Here is a 19,550-nt window from a genome sequence, read left to right as displayed (position 1 = left end):
CAGGGAGTGAGGAGCATCAGACTGCTGAAGCTGACTAGGGTCAGAACGCAGGACTCACCAAAGCCACGTTTGAAGGAGATGCTCCGCCTCGCCCCAGGGCTGCCCAGCGCGGGCTTCCCTCGGGGCAGAGCAGTTGCTTTCAGAATTCTCCTCACTTGGAGAAAACCAGGGCAAGAGCTGTCTAGCGCAAGAGGAAAAATGCATCAGCCCGTGTGTCTTTCCCTGTACCTCTGACCATGGGTATTTCACCAACTGCCAATTAAGGAGATGCCTGGAGAGGTGTGTGGGGTACAGGAGACACGATTTCCATCTCCCCAAAGTCAAGGCAACTCGCAACTCGGGAAGCGAAGTTCCCAGGGCACAGAGGACCTGCAGGCAAGAGTCAGGCGGGCTTCCCATCACAGTTTGCAGTCACTATAACTTTTATTTCAAAAGACAACAATACATTCACATTCTGGACACTGGACACTCAACCTTGCTGCAGCAAAAAAAAAAAAAAAAGTATTCCTTCCTCATTCACCTCCCACGAGGCCTCTCGGCTTGGCAAACGTTGTACCACCGATGAAGACAGTTGTCAGAAGGGCTGGGCAGCGGGTTCCGAGTGGCATTGCAACACCGCAGCAAGGTTTTCTTGCCAGAGGGATGTTGTCTTAATGGGATGGAGAACAAGATTTTTTTTTTTTCCATTGTTAACTTTCAGAACCACAGTCTACCCAGTGGAATGTGCTCGCTCACAGTCGCACTTCAGATGTCAACCCCTGACGTCCTGGCGGAGACTGTCAAAACTTGGGTTATCCTACGGAATCACTCAGGCCACCTACCTTTAGGCCAGAGCCAGCACAGCCAGCTCTGCCTGTTCAGATTCGTGGTCCAAGGGCATCCTCAGCTCCAGGCCCCCGGAGGAGGGGGCTGAAACGCAGCAGACTGCCAGGGGGTGGTGCCAGATGTGGTATCTCTTGTTACCTTGCTCTTCTGGTCTTTTGAGCTCCTTTTTGACACCATCCAGGGTTTTTTTGCCTCAGCAAAGTTGGAAATCAAAAGTGAGCACCCACCTAACCAATCCTACTGCTTTTATAATTCCTGTTGTTGTCCTTTATAAGAATACCCCACACCTTCTCAGTGTCTTGGTCTTTTGAGGCCAGAGGAGAAGCGTGTGGAAACGGCGGGGATGGGGTCGGGTGGAGAGGGGCCCTTCCCAGGATCACTGGCCCCTTCATCCCCGGCCAAAGCGGAAGCTGAAGCCCCCTTTCTTCCTGCTGTAGCCATTAAGCTCCTCAGCCAGAGTCCCCAACGGGCCCCCCACCTTCTCGGCCTCCTCCAGGAGGAGGCCAGTGGCCTCGCTGCCGTCGTCCTGCCTCCCAAGACGCAGCTTGAAGCCAGCACACGCCCTGCCCAACGCCCGCAGCTCCTTGGCCGTGATGAGCAGGGCTTGTGGGTGTGGGGCTCTTGGCCACCCAGGGGGGCCCCACGGGAAGGGGCGTCCCCCTGCTGGGTGCATCCAGCTCATTTCACGTCCGGTGCCCCCTACGGCGTCCATGGGCTCCTCTGTGTCCAGCACTGGGAAGCAGGCACCCAGGGGCAGGAACAGGAGGTAGGGCAGGGAGTAAGGGTTCCGCATCTGGTCCAGAGGGGAGAGAGGGGGAGGTTACGGGCTGCACCCCGGGGCCACGCACAGCTGTGCACGTGCTTCCCGGGGACCCAAGCCACTGTCAAAGGTGTGAGCTGGCGGCTCGGTTGAGCCCAGCCTGCAAGCAGCGTGAGGAAGTGTCACCACGTTGGGGGACCAGGCCTTTATTTTCTTAGCAGGTTCAGGAGCCAGCCGCGCCAATTAGGCTGGTTCTCCCTCTCCTGCAATCTTTTGACGGCCTTGGCAGCTTAGCACACTAATACCGCTGCCGCTGGGATGGCTTACAGGCGGCCCTGGGAGAGCTGAGCAAATTTGGGCTCATTCTTCCCTTATTATAATTATTGACTCTTGGGCCGTATCATCTCAGAGTCATAGGGTAGAGTTAATAGCATCTACCCCTCTTCGTTTTCAACTCGATAATAAATGGGTCTGGTTGAGCTGTTTAGCGGGGATGCTCTGCTCGTGTCTCTGCGACGTGGAAGTCAGCCACTCCCGAAAGCAGGAAACAGATCTGACGGCCCGGCCTAACTCAGACATCCTCCCAGTGGCCTAACTCAGACATCCTCCCAGAGAGGAATGCTTGCCAGTGCCCGCTGAGCACCAACTGTGTACCTGAGTGACAGTGATAGTCGCTCAGTTATGTCCGACTCTTTGCGACCCCATGGACTGTGTAGCCCGCCAGGCTCCTCTGTCCGTGGACTTCTCCAGGCAAGAATACTCAAGTGGGTTGCCATTTCCTTCTCCAACTGTGTAATCTGGCTGAGAGGTAAACCTTTGCCTGCATGGCTGCACTTTACCTTCACGGTAAACCTAACTTGAAGCCCTGTTATTCCCATTTTTATCTTCAGGCAAGAGGACCATCAGAAAGGCTAAGAGACGGTGCTCAGGACCCACAGCTCGAAAGCAGAGGCTCTAGGGCTCCCGATTCTAATGGCCAGGGGGCTTCCTGGACTGTAGGCCAGTTTAACCATCCCCACCTGATACTGTCCTGGAGGGCCTCCCTTATTCCCTTCTACAGAGGAGGCAGGATCCCCAAACGGGTGACGGGCCCAAGATCTCAGTTCTGTAAGTGACAAAGCTAGGATGCAAGCCCGGGTCTAATTGGGCTGGACGTGGGAATGGCTCCTCTACCCCCTGCACGGCAGTCCATGGGGATGTGAAACAGAAATAGAGCTTCCCCTCAGTGCCCCTGCCTTGGCAGTAACTGCTCGTCCCCTCGCAAAGGAAGCCTCTTTGGGAACGACCACGTTGGGTGGGAGCTGGCTGGTCCTCTGAGGAGAGCTGAGGCTGGAATAGAGGGAGCGTGTTCTGGAGAAGACAGCCCCGGCCTCCCAGAGCTCTTTCCAGAAATGGCTCCCTTGAAGACATTTCAAAGTGTACTCAGCCCAAAAAGCTTAAAAAAAAATATTAAAACATGTCCTCCCTCCTCTTCCCAAATCCAGCCCTCCTACGCCTCTCTCATCTCCTGAGGCTGGAGCAACCTCTTACCTGCCTCAGGGAAGCCTCTCCGTCAGCGTCTGGGTGGAGTGGGGGCTTTTCTCAAGGGCTTTCCTCCCCACAGAAAGTGAGGCAGACAGCTTTGAGATCAGGTGGGAGTCCAGCCGGTGGATGAGTCCACCTGGGAATAGCCTCTGGGTCTCAAAAGGGGGGGCACCTTCTCTCCTTCCCTTTGGGGGGAGCGTGGACCCCTTCAGGAATCCAGTGGGAGCTTGGAACCTCCACACCAAAAACTGGACCCCAGCACAAGTTGGGGCTCAGGCCCCATTATCCAGGACTTGGCAGGAGAAGACAGAGGGAGGCCCAGTGCCGAGCCCTGGAGGGCACCCGTGGCCAATCTCTGCCTGCTCCAGGCAGCAAGATGAGGTGCCGGTCACCACCCCTCGGGGCCTTCCCAACCCTGTGGGTCCCCAGGATTCCTACCACCTGCGCCCAGCTCCCGACCTGCAGGAGGCCTGAGTGCAATTCCTGCCGGGAATGGAGCGGCTATACTCACAGTGCTGCGGGTCTGCTCCCAGCTGGGCGGCTGGACCTGGGCCGGGCTGGGCAGAGCTACTCTGGGTTCTTGTCCAGGAGGTGCAGCTCCCAGGCGCTCCCTGCTTTATATAGTGCCCCCACAAGGGGGCCCGTGCCCTGGGCACTCCTGATTGCTGCGCATTCCTGACCCTGGGATTCCATTGGGGACCTGGTAGTGAAGGATGGGACTGCGTGGACAGCGTTGATAAAAGACCCAACACAAACAGGATATGGTCTGATGAGAAGCCAGACAGGGCTGCCCTTTGGGCAAAGGCAGCCTTGCTTGGAGGAGCCGGGGCGCCTCATTCACTGTGAGTCACAGGTGTGGCCCTGGGGTCCCACCCGGCCCGGAAGAACCCTAACGGTTCTGCCTTTGTCGGATCTGCTTGCCGGGCCAGCACCTCCACCCCCAGGGGACTCAGGAGGCCAGACAGCTTGGAGCCCATCCTGGCCTGTTGCACGGGTGAGGTGAGGAGCCGTGTTCGGTGCCACAGGTCGCCTGCTTCAGAGCCTTACGAGGGGCATCAGTGCCAGGAGGCTGAGCTGGGCAGCGTGAGAGGGCATGGAGGGGGGCGAGACCAGCCCATCTCTCAAGTCCACACCGCCTAAAACACTGGAGAGTGTGCCTTTTTGCAGGGAGGCTCAGTCCCACCAGGCCCCACTGCCCAGCGCGGCGGGCCCCACTGAGCCTCACCTGGGGAAGGATGGACGGACCTGCGAGTGTGCTTAAACCTCGTCTGCCTCTCTGCCGCAGGCCGTGGAGACAAGGCTGTGAGCCCGGTGTGGGGCTCATCGAGGCCTGGGTGAAGGTCACGGTCATGGAGGGCACTGGCGTTGGTCACTCCCCAGCCGCTCACTCACTGGTAGTTTCCCCCGTGAGCTCAGAGGCCCAGGTGGGGAGTGCACGTGTGGTCACCTGCACCGCTTCCCCACAGCAGGGTACAGGGCTGGAGGGGGCGCACCGTGGGTGCACAGGTCCCTGTGGGGTCCACTCTGGTCTCTCGGCATCTTACACCTCAGGGCACTCACCCCACAAAGCCTGGTGCGCCCCTCCGCCTGCCCTGTGTGTGATCGCTGAGCACCCCTGGGGCCTGCTGGGCATGGGGTGGGGAGCGGGTGGGCTGCGGGCTAAGCCAGGGCATGGGGCCCCTTGGGCAGCATGTTCCCCAAGGCACCAGCCAAAGGGGCATGGCTGGTGCCCAGCGCAGGGAATTGCTCTCCTGGGGGCCCCCACTGGCCCGTAGCAGCCCACAGACCCAGGAGCATCCCTCCCGGCCCCCCCACCCACACCCCTCCCCCGTCCACCGTCAGTGTCTGGGGAGACCAGCAGGAGGTGTCCAGCACAGCCCCAGCCTCTGTGCCTCGCCCAGCCTAGATTTTCCAGAGCGTGCCAGGTGGCGAGGCGAGCAGGGGCTTGGTGAGGCTTCGGCTGCCCGGCAGTTGTCTGGGGGTGGCTGTTCAGGCCGGACTGAGTACTGAGCCCAGTGGATTCTGGCTCCAGGGCCCTCACCCTGCCGACCTGCATTGGCTTTGCCTGTGAGGTACTGGTGTGCCTGAGCGTTCAGTTGCTTCAGTCGTGTCTGACTCTTTGCGACCCCGTGGACGATGACTTGCCAGGCTCCTCTGTCCATGGGATTCTCCAGGCAATACTGGAGTGGGTTGCCATGCCCTCCTCCAGGGGAATCTTCCCGACCCAGTGATCGAACCTGCTTCTCGGGCTCCTGCATTGCAGGCGGATTCTCTGCCGGTGAGTGACCGAGGTGCTAAGGAAAGGGGTGGGAATCACCCCACATGGGAATAGATGGCCTTAAAGACCCTTCCCCACTCCCAGCGACCTGAGGAAGGGGCTAGAGTCTTTACTCCCCTCATGGTGACGGGTGGGGAGACAAAGGCACCGAGATCAGAGCTGTGTCCTGGCGCTCCTGTCTCCAGCCCCATCTGTGGCAGGAACGAGGTCAAGAGGAGGCAGGCAGCGCGGGCTGCCTCCGGGCCCCTCAGAGGGGTGTGCTCAGCCTCCTTGGTGAGGGCGAGGACTTTGCAGGCAGGTGCAGGCAGAGGGCACACCGTGTGCCGACTGGAGCAGGTGCAGAGCCAGGTGAGTGTATACGCGTGCACCTGTGCACACGTGTGTGAACGTGTGCATGTGAGCTGGGAGGTGCGGGGCCCTTTCATCTCCCTGGTGAGTGCTGGCTGGTTGTGACATTGGGTGTTGGTTGATGACCGAGCGCAGCCCGCAGTGGGGTCACTGACTCGCTCTGGGGCCTTGGGCCAGATGCTTGCCCTCTCTGTGCCTCAGTTCCCATGGGCGTCAAATGAGACGGTTTGGTTCCCAGGCTGTGCCCTGCAGAATTCCTTAGGGATGGCTGTGAACAGTGGGGATAGCAGAGGTGGGGGTGAGCCCTGAGGGCCACCTCCCTCCCCCTAGGAGGAAAGTTCCACCTAGCTGTTAACACACTGGGCTGAAGACAATTCTGCTGTGAAAACAGCCCCTGGCGTGGTTCAGGACGGGGTGGGGGTGGGGGGGCCGCGGGGTCCAGGGCTCTGAGAAGTGGCCACAGAAGGTCCCAAGTGTTGGGTGTGGGTGGGGTAGGGGGCAAGACTGGGGGCAATCAGGAGTCCTCCACCCCAACCCTGGAGCTGGGGCACCCGGAAGCAAGTCTGATGTCAGATTTGGTGCCAAACATCCCAACCACAGGGGCTTGCCAGCAGCTCCCCAGGACATCTGGCCCAAAAGATTGGTTTCAAGTCCCTCCCCGGGCTCCTCAAAACCCCTGGACTTCCTCCAGGGAACGAGCCCAACTCCTGAGCAGGAGGGGGTAACAACTGTAACACGTGGGGGTGACTGACACGAGGTGGCAAGTGTGACACTCTGTAGGAGAGCGGGTGGGGTCTGTCAGGGTCAGCTTCCAGAAGCAAAGGCTTTGCCTGGCACCCCCGGTGAGCACAGGAGGCTGTGGGGGAGGGGGTCCCAGGGCCACCGGGGTCCAGGGGCCACCAGGCTCCCTGGGAAGCCGTCCCTGCGGAGTGGTGGGGCTGTGTCCCGGGATGTCTAAGCTGACCGGTGGCCTTTGCCCTGGCAGAACCTGCCAGGAACCCGTGGGGCGACACAGCCTGGCTGTGGTAAGCCCAGGCCCCTGCCTCGGATCTCAGATGCCTTCCTCCGCCATGCTTCAGGCTCACGTGAGCCCCTAGGGTCGGACTCCCCCCTGCTCAGCCACAAGGCAGCCATGGCCTCGGGCAAGTCTGATCAGTGCCTGAACCTCCAACTCCTCCTCCTGATGGGGGCCCACAGCAGAGCCCACACTGTGGGGAGGGGAGTGTGAACCACAGGGCACAAGGCAGGTGGGCCCAGGGTGGAGGCTGCTGGCGTCCAGGGGAGCCCGGACAATGCCCTCTTCAGAAGCATTGGCCTCCTAGTCGGCTGATCACCCTCAGAGCTCCCAGGCATGCCAGCTGAACCCTCCTTGCCCTGGGATTCTTACCATGTGGATTCTCCCCTGGGTAGGTTTAGTCACTCAGTCATGTCTGACTCTTGGAGACCCCATGAACTGTAGCCCAACCAGGCTCCTCCGTCCATGGAACTCTTCAGGCAGGAATACTGGAGTGGGTTGCCATTTCCTCCTCCAGGGCATCTTCGTGATCCAGGGGTTGAACCTGGGTTGCCTGCACTGCAGACAGTTCTTTACCAGCTGAGCCACCAGGGAAGCTCACTATTTGTCGCTAAAATGCCAGCACCCCTTGTCAGCTCCGAGAACCTCCGTGTGCCTGAGTCACCGGACCTCGGAACGGTGCTGTGAGCCGGGCCAGAGGAGTTGGGTTGGGTGGCAGAGGAGCGGGGTCCCCCTGGGGTGTGGGTGTGGCCCGTGGGAAAGCAGGCATCCATGGCCACCTTGGTGACTTCCTGAGGCCTGGCTCAGGGGTCTCACCCCGCGGCGTCCCCGTGGGCCTGATTCAGCGCCGTCAGCGGGCAGGACCACATGCCCGTCAGTGAGGACACTTTGTGGAGGGGACCGATGCTAAGGACGGTCCAGGGAGCCTTGGGCCGCAACTTCGGTCTACACAGGCCAGCAGTGCAGACACCCCAGCCCGGGGGTTCCCTTGCAGGCCAGTCCGAGGCAGGACACTGGGCACATTCACTTCCCCTGGCCCCCACCAGGTCCCCAACGCAGGCACTTGATAAACACTGGATTTCATTACAGCAACTCAGGGGACTGCTATGTCCTTAAGCTGTAAATTTGTTTAATGAGTAAACAGTCGTTAGGGACTGATTTTCTGAATGGGGCTTCCCAGGTGGTTCAGTGGTAAAGAAGTGTTGTCTTAGTTGCTCAGCCGTCTCTGACTCTGCGACCCCGTGAACTATACCCCGTCCGGCTCCTCTACCCATGGAATTCTCTAGGCCAGAGTACTGGAGTGGGTAGCTGTTCCCTTCTACAGGGGATCTCTCCAACCCAGGGATCGAACCCAGGTCTCCCGCATTGGGGGCGGATTCTTTACCAGCCAGGGAAGTGGTAAAGAATCCACTTGCCAATGCAGGAGACACAGGGGATATGGGTTCGACCCCTGGGTCGGGAAGATCCCCAGGAGGAGAAAACGGCAACCCACTCCAGTATTCTTGCCTGGAGAATCGAACAGACAGAGGAGCCTTGCAGGTTACAGTCCATGGGGTTGCAAAGAGTGGGACACGACTGAGTGCTTGAGCACAGTGACTGATTTTCTGAATGAAGAGTCTCCACTCCTCAGGACTGCAGCCCGGCCACAAGAGAGACCCACTGAGACCGACTGGACCCTGGGGACCGTGATGGGAAACAAGGGCCCAGGCTCAGCCCTGGGAGGTGCGCTCTTGAGGCGGGAAGGCCTCCCCTCTCCCACCCTGATGCCCAGGCTGCTGGGCAGGAGTGGGGCTGGTTCTGCCCAGGGTCTCGTGCAGTTCCTGGGGGTACGAGCTGTCTGGGGAACAGGGGTTGCCCGTGTCAAAACAGCCATGCTGGGGACTGTGCACGAGGCAGTCCTGGCACCCTGGGGTGTCTGACCCACCCTGTGGGGCACCGAGCAGCGGGAGGCAGAGGCCCGAGTCGGTCACCACGAGACTTTTTATTGGAGACAGGACCACACATGACACCAAGTGTACACGGGCCCCACGAGCACCCGTCCCGGGCTGGGCTTTGTCCCTCGTGTGGACGGTCAGGTAGCCTGTGGGTATGACAGCATGGCCAGGTCAGAGCCCAGTGTACACTCCTTACCCCTCATCCCCACCAAGGTCCAGCACCAGCCTCCCCAGGCCTGCCAAGTCCTGCGAGCTGTGTGGACACTCGAGGTTTGGGGGCAGCCCTCTCCCTTTTCACAGATGAAGAAACAGGCCCTAGGGGGGTGCCGGCCAACCCATCAAACCAAAGCCTCGTGTCCTCGTCTGCATGCCCCTTAACAGTCTCTCCCGTGAGCATGTCAGTCCTCAAACTCCACGTCAGGGCCCTGTCCCAGGTCCCCCGACGTCGGCACACACAGTGTCCCCACCTCCCTCCCCTTCTGCTGAAGTGTAACACGACCAGCGGGTCCTGTAGACGGACCTCACGGATCCTCTTGAACCCTGGGTGACAGGGCTCCCAGCTTCTGGGCCAGAGGTCTGCGTGGATGAGGGTGCGTGGCCGTGGGGGACCCGGAGGCGGTGGGTGCTGGGGTGTGCGGCTGTCACTTCTGCTCCAAGACCAACGTGACAAAACCTATTCACATGCAGCTGCAGGGGGGCCATGCCATCTGAGAACGGCCCCCGGCTCCATGCTCAACTCCTGCTGACCGTCCCGAGGCCTTCAGGCTGGAAACCCAGGGCCCGTCCACGCTATGAACGTGGGGAGCTGGGGTGGCAGGCTGGGTGGTGTCTCAGAGATGGATCCAGAGTTTGAGCGGCAAGGATTGAGGCTGATCCCATAAAACCTATCTGTGCCTATGGAAAGGAACTTTCGGAAGCGGGGAGAGTAAATGCCCTGCCTGAGGGTCCCAGTAGAGAGAGCCCCCCGCCCCCCGCCACCGCCGCTTGGTTCTCGCCTTATCGGGGAAGGAAGGAAAAAGCAGGAGGGGGGTTGATCAGGCAACGTGGTATGGCTGGGTCACAGGCAGCCCACCGTCAAGCCATCGACTCCGTCATCGTGATGGTGGGTCGGCGTTCGGGCGCAGTGACCGTGGGTCCCAGGTGGCCTTTACACGCGTCTGTCACCTCTCTGTCTCTGGTCGTGCTCTCGCTCCCTCCCCGGCTCCCCCAGCACGCCCTTCCTTCTGTGGTCACTCCCATCTCTGGTGATAGCCGCGTGCACTGGAATCACACTGTGGGCTCCTCCAAGCCGGGGTCCAGGCCTGCCTTGCGCACCTCAGCCTCCTGGCCCTGGGAAGGGATGCCCTTTAGGAAGGAGGTGCACTGGCCTTGGCTGTCCTCACCACAACAGGCCGTGTGCCCAATCAGCCAGCTTTCAGTGCGACCTGGGTTGCGGAGGGGGACCTGGGATATCCAGCAGGAAGGAACCAATGTCTCCAGGTTGGTCCAACACTCCTAAAAGCCACCCTTGCCCGGCCCCCAACCAGGCCGAAGCTGTGGCTCGTCTGTTCCTGGGCCAAGCCCTGGTATGAGCGCCCCTGAGCCTTCTGACGCACACGCACATCTGTGAACCCATTAACATCACGCTCACCAGGAGCGTGTTTGCTGACAGATCAGAAAGCGCTTGGCACTTTCTAAACAGTGGCTGGCACTGCGAGGCTGGCAGCAGAAGCTGGCTCTGGTCTGGAGCTGGAGGGGGAAGGGGGGTCCCCAGGATGAGGACACAGGGCTCCACATGGCCTCTGCTCCTTGGCTGGGAGGGTCCCAGAGGCTGGGGGCGGGGGCGGCTGGCTCTCTTGGTTTCTCGAGGATGGGGAAGGGGCCAGCAGGGGGCCCGTGTGGTCGTCTTACACACATGTCCAGCACACCTCCCCCACCCCCCCCGCCTGCACCTGGCACTCCTGTTACCACCCTGGTGACTCGGCTGTCATCGCCAGTTCCTTGGCTGTCTCTGATTCCGGCTGAGGGCCAGGAGAGCGGGGACTGGGTCTTGTCTGGAAAACCTTGCCAAACGCCCAACAACCAGGTGAAGCTGGAGGGGACCGGCCAGGTCCCCTGGCATGTCAGAGGCCCTAATGGCCTTTCCTGCTGTTCGTGGCCAACTCCAGCCACCTTTATTATTATTGAAGCACAGACCTTGGTGGGAAGGGAACAGAGGGCTGGATCCCACACTCCCCACTTGACTGCCTTCAGGTGTCCTGGTTAGGTATCACTTCCAGCCCCTGCCTGAGGAGGGGGTCGCTGGGATGCCCACCCTCTGGGCCACTCTCCAGGCTGATCTCCTGGCCCTCTCAGGTCCCTACAGGCGGAAACTCGGCAAAACAGCCCTGGGCTTGGTTCTGACACCAGGACCCCAAGGCTGGTTGAGCAGGACGTCATGGGCTGAAGTCCCCGCTCTGCCCCTCCTGGCCGCTGGCCTGGGGAACCTGCGGTTCTTGTTATGCAGGAGCAGTAACAGTGCACTGAGCGTTGAGAGGATTCGATGAGAAAGGTCTCTGAATGCCTGGGAGGTGCTTCAGTCTCCCCCACTTGCCCAGTGACACCCTCCCTTTCCCCTGACCCAAGGTGGCAACACCCACAGTCAGCAGCAGGGGGCGGCCTCCCCATTGAGACAGCCATGTCCGGGCTGACCAGGTACCAGCCACCAAACCGCTCTGGGTCCAGCATTCTCCGTCATTCTCCGTCCAGCCCGCTCCTCAGAGGACCTAGGATTCCAGAGTCCCTGCTTGGAAATTGATGGTGCGGGTGGCACAGCCCCGCCAATGCCCCGAAAATCAAGAGGTCTTCACTGGCCCAGCACAGGTCCTGTGCCTCCCACAGGCAGGAGGACGGGGTGGGGCCAGACTTCAGCTACCCCTGGAAGGCAGGAGAATGGGCAGAGAAGCCAAGGGGACTGGGGACCTCCCAGGCCTGAAAAGACATCGGGAATCAGGATGGGTGGGTGGGGAGGGCTCCAGGGAACGGATCTCAGTCACCCCGGGGTGTGAGTTCCTGAAGGCAGCTGCACCCCAGCCTGGCCTCAGGACGTAGAGGGATGTGGCCACCTAGCCCGTGGGCACAGGCAGCCCTGAGTACCACGACTCCCCAGTCCTTGGGAGAGAAGGGGACCTCCAGGCACCAGGGAAACTGAGGCGGGGTCTAGAGGGTCAGAGGAGGCTGGCGTCGGAGCTGCCTAGAAATAGCTGACCCTTCCCTCTCTCTGTCTGCTAGAAGAGCTCCAGGGGTGCCATCTGCCCCTCTTCCACCACCCATGACTCCAGATGTTTGGGCTGGCAAAGTGGAAGGGCTGCCAGGAGCACATGGCCAACTCCTGGCCAAGGCCGAGGCAGACACGTGGCCCATGGAGCTAAAGTCCGGGCAGGCAGAATTTGGGGCGGTCAAATTTGCCCCGCCCCATCAGCAGGGGCAAATTGGGGGTGGGGACTGTGAAGGTGCTGTGTGGCCTCACTCGTTGAGGGAGTACTTCTGGTCGGGGTTGGCCTGGCCCACCCCATGGCGAGAGCAGGTCAGTCATGCACGGGCAGGCGGGCATCTGGGCAGGAGCAGAGTTGGGGTGGGCGCGGTGACGGCGGCGGGCAGGGCTAGGGGCGTAGTGACGGCGGGGGCGGGGGCGAGGGGTGGGGCGTGGTGACAGCGGGGGCGGGGAGAAGGGCGGGGCGTGGTGCCTGGGGGCGGGGAGAGGGGGGTGTGGTGACTGGGGGCGGGGAGAGGGTCGGGGCGTGGTGTGGGGGCGTGGGCGTGGCGACTGAGGGGCAGGGAGAGGGCATGGTGGGGGTGCGGCGTGGTGACGGGGGCGGGGAGAGGGCGTGGTGGGGGCGGGGAGAGGGGCGGGGCATCATGGGTGGGGCGGGGCCGGAGCGCGCCAGTCTAGCGGTCCTCACGGACCGGCCGGATCTTCATCTCGGAGAACTTGAGTGAGTACTGCCAGCCAGTCCAGGAGGACCACTCGACGCCGTCGGCATAAGAGGCGTGTGCGCCGCGCAGGTACTGCCCGTTGAGGTTGGACGTGTGGCAGTTGCGGTACCACCAGGCTCCGCGGTAGAAGGCGGCGCAGTTGTTCTCCGAGTGGTCACTGTCACGGTCCTTGGTGGTGAATTTCATGCCGCTGTGCTTCAGGAGGGAGTCCCCTGCGCAGGTGCACACAGGTGTGTGTTCAGTGGGGCACAGGTGTGTGCACATGCTTCCCGTGCACGATGCACACACGTGAGCGTGAGCGCACCTGCCCCTTCCCACACCTTTGGTGTCCACAGGCAGCCCCAGAGCTGCCCTGATGGTCCCAGCGGCTGTCCCTGCAGCCTCTCCCTCCTTCTAGCTTTGTCACACACCCTGTTCCGGGTTTTCTTGCCTCGGCCCTGGGAGGAGAAACCCAGCCCAGAGTGGGTGGAGAGGCTCAGCAGAGCTCAAACTCCAGATGTGCTGATTCCCGGCGCTGGGCTCTTTGCTCATCTGCAAAATGGGTGGTTCTGTGGGAGAGGCCCTGCAAGCTTTATGTGGCTGGGATGAGGACTAGCTGGGGATTTGGTGGTGGTGATGAGAAGCCTTGATGCTGGCCCCTGGCCTGGAAAGACTTCCTTTTGTCCTTCCAGCTGGCGAGGTGGCTGGGCTGCCCCGATCCTTCCCCACCCCCAACCGCAGCCTGGACCCCTACCTGCCGTGCCCGAGTAGTCGGCCACGGTGAGCGGGTATCCGTCTTCTTCAGGGTCCACAGAGAAGAGCCCCACGCCAAAACTCCCATAGTGGGCATAGGCTGTGCCATTGTCAAAGTCCTCTAGGTCCACATGTAGCTCGTAGGCTGCCTGAGTGGTCAGAGCGTGGATCCTCTTGAGCCCTGGAATACAGGAGAGAATGATGAGAGAAGTTGGTGGCTGAGGAAGTGACCTCCCTGGAAAGAACCAAGGGGAGATGAGAGCTAAGCTGATGTGGTTGGTGACAGAAAGAAACAACTACCACCAAGGGTGTTCTTTCAGCCCTGGGCTGCTTCCTTCTTCCTGCAGAGCTGTGTTTGGCAGGAAACAGGACCGACGGTTTTTCATGTTTTGTGTTTTTTGTGTTTGCTTTAAATCAGGCTGTGCTTCCCAAATGTTTTAAGCTGAAGGCTGGTAGAAAGGCTGCGGGAGTCAAGAGGAGTCTGGAGAATCTTCTGGGTTAGGGGTGATGGAGCCTCTATCTTCTCTGACACTCTGGGCTCCAGCCAGATGGGATCTGGTCCTCACATGCACTCCCTGGCCCGACAGCCTTTGTACATGCTGTCCCCTCTGCCTGAGACACTTTTCCCAACTCTCCTCACCTGCTTTGATGTTGTTCTTTAGTCGCTCAGTTGTGTCTGCAACCCCATGGACTGTAGCCCACTAGGCTCCTCTGTCCATGGGGTTTCCCAGGCAAGAATACTGGGGTGGGTTGCCATTTCCTTCTGCAGGGGATCTTCCCGACCCAAGGACAGAACCCACATCTCCTGCATTGGCAGGTGGATTCTTTACTGCTGAGCCACCAAGGAAGCCCCCTCACCTGGTTACTTTCTGTTCATTTTCAGATCTCACTTCCTCAGGAAGACTGCTTGACTTCCTGTTGAGGTGGAGGACCTCTGCCAACCCAGGTGCCCCCTGTTGGTGTTTATCATTCTGGTTCCAGCTGCCTATTTCCATGTCGGGCTCCCCCCTCCACCAGTGTGGAAGTTCCATGTGATCAACATGACTGTCCCACTCACTATGGAACCCCAGCATCTGAGGTGGGCCAGCTCACAATAGTGAAGTGAAAGTGAAGTCGCTCAGTCGTGTCCAACTCTTTGTGACCCCATGGACTGTAGTCTACCAGGCTCCTTTGTCCATGGGATTTTCCAAGCAATAGTACTGGAGTGGATTGCCATTTCCTTCTCCAGGGGATCTTCCCTACCCAGGGATCGAACCCAGGTCTCCCACATTGTAGACAGACGCTTTACCGCAATAGGTGTTAGTGGACGAGAGGCAGAAGACCATGCCTGGCTCTGGACACCCCTCAGCACACCCTGTCCTACTTCCTTCCCTGCCCCGTCCCTCCCCTCCTGCGCTCTCCTGTGCCCACCCTAGGGTCTCATGCCAGGCCCTCCCCTTCCCCTTCCACCCTGCCCCCGCTACTCACACTCAAGGTGCTTCCCTGCCAGTTTGATTACCTCTTGATTAAGAGGGCTTTTAATTAAACGCCTTACAAGTTATTGGCACCAAGTGACATTTCATCAGCCTGTCCCTCCTGCCTTCCTTTCCTGCGTGGGTCAGCGTGTGCATGCCCCCAGGGCGGGAGGGCTGTGTTGGCTCCTCCCCAGCCAACCCAGAGGGAAGACTCCGGTCCAGGTCCAGGGCAGAGAAAAAGGAACCATGACGAGACCAAAAGCCGTCCAGACAGCCAGAACCTCCCTCCATCCACTGGAATCCGTCACTGAGGACCTGGCTGCCGGAGCCCAGGGACCTCGTCTCTCTGGGCTAGAGCCTCATAGCAAGCTGCTGGCCCTCTCTGGGCCCCAGGCTGCACACCCGTGGAGTGAGGGCCAGAGGGCTTCCCAAGCTGCAAAGGGCAGACCATAGGCACCACTGACAGAAGCCCCCACCCCCCAGACAGCACTTACAAATGCCAGGCGCTGCTATGAGAGCTTCACGTGGATTAATGAAGCCGGGGGGATTCGAGTGAGTCCGATTTAATTAAAGGGTCCCTGTACAGCTCTTAGAACAGCGCCTGGCCCACTGCACACATGATCCAGGTGTTTGCCACTGCTGTCATGATCCAGTGAGACGGCTGCTAGTATTATCCGTGTTTCATAGAATAGGTGCCAAGAGGTGAAGTCACTGGCCCAGGTCCTACAGCTGCTAAGTGGCAGAGCTCAACCCAGGCAGGCTTGCCCAGATTCTGTGCGCTCATTTAGTTCTTGCCCAGGACAGATGATCTGATCCAGGAATAAGGCAAGAGGGAGCCCAGCCCCGTGGGGATGCTGGAAGATTCCTTTCCCCACCCCCGAGTGGGCCCCATGGACCCCCATTAGGACAGCACTCTGCCGGGATAAGCAGAGTTCCACTCCTTAATGAGCCAGCCTAGTGCCTACAGGGGGCCCCGGGGCAGGTGTCCTGAGGGAGGGGCCGGGGTCTCCCTCCTCTCCACCCTTCCTCCCCTCAAGGCCCTCTTCCCCCCTGCCTCCACCTCCCTCATCTTTACTCTCTGGGTTTCTCCAGTCCTTGTTGATCCGCCAGGATGATCACAACCCCTACTTCCTTGGGCCCCTTGGGTGCTTGGAGTTCCATCCCCACCATCCATCAGAGTTCAGATCACAGAGCGTGAGGAGGAAGATGCGGAAACATACTCAGACCCCCTATGTCATCCCAGTGAGCTCCCAGGTGGATTAAAGAGCTGAACCTACCACCGAAAACTGAAAAGGCATTTTAAAAATAGACATTTTTATGACACTGGGAGAGAAAGACAGGGCCTAAAACTCAGAAGATATGAAGAAAAAGACTAGCACAATCAACTACATAAAAAAAAAAGTTAAAACTCCTAGGAAATAAGCAGTAATGTTACCCGAAAAAGAGAGGCTGAAAGACAAATGACTGGGAGTAACTATGTATCAGGGGTATTTGACAAAGAATCAATAGCCTTAATATATAAAGAGCTCTCATAACTCAATAGGAAAAGACACAACACTGGATGAGAAGGTGGCAGGGGAATGTGGAAAAGCAGAGGCAGGGCCCAGCACAGGCCGGTTGAGTTCTGGGCTCCCGCCGACATGCTCATCAGGGCTCCCTGCTGCCAGGAGCTGGCCAAGGCTCCACTTAGATGCTTTCCCTGCACTCAGTGGCTGCTGACAGATTTCGGTTAAGATGCCAGGAGCAGCGGGGGCACCAGTGCTGCCCTGGAGGGGGGCGGTGCTGACCCTCAAGGGGAGCGTGAGGGTCATCTTGGTCTTCCAGCACCTGCATCAGCCACAGCTGCCTGAGCCGGGACAGAAACCAGGTCCCAGGGCGCCCCCAGCAGGACGAGCACACATCCTCGGGGGACCCACCCACGGCGGACGCACCGCCCTGGGCTTCCCGCTCCTACAGCGCGTTCCACTGGACGCTCAGGTCCCCTTTCTATGCAGAACCTGGGAGCCGACCTGGGCGTGAGGAGGCCACGGAGACCTGGCTGGCATCCTTGTGAGGAGAGGGCTCGTGCCTGACAGCATGCATTGCATAGGAGAGGGTGGGCCAGGTGTCGGGTGGGGGTCTCACCTAGCCAGTGCTCCCCTGTGAGCTTGCCGAAGCCATCGCGGTATGCCTCCCAGCCTCGGAAGAAGTTCACGGAGCCATCCTCCCGTCGCTGAAACACCTGAGAGGGGATTGAGAATGCAGCGCTGGCCCTAGCCTTCCCAGGACCTCACATGTGTCCCTCGGCCCCCCACTGCCCCTCACCCGCCCCCTCAGGGAGCACAGGGGCTGGGCCTCATGTCTCTCAACAGCTCTCGCTGGGACCTGGACCCGGGAGGCTCATGGTATCCTGAGGCAGGGAGACTGACTGAACGCCCCCAGGCCCTGAAACTCCCCCTCAAGGAGGAACTGGGGTGGACTGGGGTGCAGTGGAGAAAGCCAGACTTCCAGACCCACTCTGCTGCCTTGCTGTGTGACCCTGGACTGGTCCCATCCCTGCGGGGACCTCAGTTTCCCCACCGGTCAAATAATAAGGGGGTGAGCAAGGGTCCCTGTAACTTTTCCTGGGTCAAAACAAAACTGAACAAAAGCTCATTGTAGAGTTTTTAAAGACCAAATAACATACACACACACACAGGGTGTCCCTGGTGGCTCAGATGACAAAGCGTCTGCTTGCAATGCAGGAGACCTGGGTTCGATCCCTGGGTTGGGAAGATTCCCCGGAGGAGGGCACAGCAGCCCACTCCAGTATTCTTACCCGGAGAATCCCATGGACAGAGGAGCCTGATGGGCTATAGTATATGGGGTTGCAAAGTCGGACACGACTGAGTGACTGACACCTCACTTAACACACACACAGACACACACTGGGGCTTGGCTGGGTCTCTCAATCTGCCCCTGCTACATTCATGTACATCCGCCCCAACCCTATTAAAAAGCCCCTGGTAGGAGATCGGCAGGGGGCCCTGGGAAAGCAGAGCTCTGGCCACCGCAGAGCCCTGGCCACCTCTCAGGGGAGCACCAGAAGTCCGCAGCCAGCCGCCGGGCCGCTTCTGTTCTTCATTTTAATAACATTCTTGATTTGGGAGTCCGGAATCCCATCGGTTAAATTGCTTTGAAATAAGTAGCACGCTGGTCCAGGCCAGAGCTGCCTTGAGTATTTACAGGATCCGCTGACAATCCTGTTCCCCCGCTCGCCGTCCCCCCTCCGCCCCCAAGCCTTTCTGTCTAACAAGCCTTTTTCTTGCTCATTTGCAGAGGCAGCACTCGCCCCCACCGCCTCCATCTGCGCCCGTGTCTGAGGTGTTAGAGGTTTGGCCGCCGCACAGAGCCACCCGATCCATTACTAAGCAGCCGGACTTCAGCCGCCTGGAACCGCCCTGTGCGGCGTCTGCCCGCAACTGCGGGTCTGTCCGCGTGGCACGGTCCATCACCGCGGCCGCTCGGGCAGCTCTGACGTCAGGTGGCGGGAGGGGAGGGAGGCGACACCTTTTTCCTTTGCTTCGCTACCTTCAACCCGGCCTGGCCCTGACACGTGAAAAGTCCTCAGAAGGGACGCGAGCAGAAGGAAATTCGATCAGGCTCGGAGATCAGAGAGCCGGTGGAAAGCGGGTATTGATGGCTGCGGATTGGGACCCTGAGCACGCGCCCTTTGAAAAGCCTAATCCTGGCAGAAGCTCAGACACTCCCCCGAGAAGGCTTCGGACAGCAGAACCTGTTTCTGCGGAAGAGCAGGGCTGGGGGGGGGCGGGGGTTGGGGGTGGGGAGGGCTGCAGGGGCCGAGGAGAGGGGCGGGGGCGGGGAGGACAGCGGTTCCCAATCTGGGCTCTAGAGCTCGGGTTCTGCCACTTAGAGTGCCAGCCAGTGACGCTGCCTCGCTGAGCCTGTTTCCTCATCTGTAAAATGGAGATCTCAGCATCAAACCCCGCTGACCACTGGCTGTAGATAGCTAAGATTGTAAAAAAACAACAACAAAAAACTGCCTGCAATGCAGGAGACCTGGGTTCAGTCCCTGGATGGGGAAGATCCCCTGAAGGGAATGGTAACCCACTCCAGTATTCTTGCCTGGAGAAGTCCATGGACAGACCAAGGGGTTGCAAGGAGTCGCACAGGAGTAACACTTTCACTTTCACCCACAGACAGTCCGCTCAGGGCCTGGCACATGGGCGGTGGTCAGCCCATACCCGCCAAGGAGCCCCACAGCCCCAGGACATGGGCCACCAGGGCCTCCCCTCCTCCCTCCTCTCCCTGCCCCCGCCCCAGGCCATATTCCTCCCAGACTTGGGCATGTCTCCTCCAGAACTGTCCCAGGGGTCTGTCCCAAGTCTATTCCACCAAATGTCCCACTGAGCACATCCGTGTCAGGAACCAGCTGGGAAGTCCAAGTCAGGGCCCTTGGGGCAGGGAAACATGGGGTGAGGCCTGGTTGAGGGGATTCCCACCCAGGCAGGAAGCAGGGCAGATCAGAGGAATAGTGGATGGCCAGAGGGGCTGGCTTCTGGGAGGGGATCCAGGGTGACCCTGGAGCAAGGGCCCATCCTGGCCCCTGCATGTCCCAATGTGTGGTCCAGGAACATCATTCCTGCCCCCGGGGCCACGCTTGCCCTCACCCACCGTTCAGCCCGCCTCCCAGACCTCAGCGAGGAACAAATCACAGAGGAGTTGGTATCATTATTGCCATCACTGT

The 19,550-nt window shown here is 59.8% G+C and overlaps 2 protein-coding genes across 2 annotated transcripts in view; both read right to left on the bottom strand.

Moving 5' to 3' along the window:
* Window positions 1–1,213: 1,213 nt before the first annotated feature.
* Window positions 1,214–1,618, bottom strand: QRFP (pyroglutamylated RFamide peptide). Its single transcript, XM_068964555.1, has one exon. It carries the CDS (start codon window positions 1,616–1,618, stop codon window positions 1,214–1,216), a length of 405 nt encoding a protein of 134 aa, XP_068820656.1.
* Window positions 1,619–12,590: 10,972 nt separating this feature from the next.
* FIBCD1 (fibrinogen C domain containing 1) overlaps window positions 12,591–19,550 on the bottom strand; it is a 31,124-nt gene continuing 24,164 nt past the window's right edge. The window contains exons 5-7 of the mRNA XM_068982289.1: window positions 16,949–17,045; window positions 13,372–13,551; window positions 12,591–12,850 (exon numbers count right to left, since the gene is read on the bottom strand). Of these exons, the coding sequence (XP_068838390.1) occupies window positions 12,591–12,850; window positions 13,372–13,551; window positions 16,949–17,045 (537 nt within the window). The remainder of the gene's footprint in view (window positions 12,851–13,371; window positions 13,552–16,948; window positions 17,046–19,550) is intronic.

Source organism: Capricornis sumatraensis, chromosome 1, assembly GCF_032405125.1.
Source record: "Capricornis sumatraensis isolate serow.1 chromosome 1, serow.2, whole genome shotgun sequence".
Classification (NCBI taxonomy): domain Eukaryota; kingdom Metazoa; phylum Chordata; class Mammalia; order Artiodactyla; family Bovidae; genus Capricornis; species Capricornis sumatraensis.
Note: the sequence above shows the minus strand (reverse complement) of the source record. Positions and strands in the feature narration are given on the sequence as shown.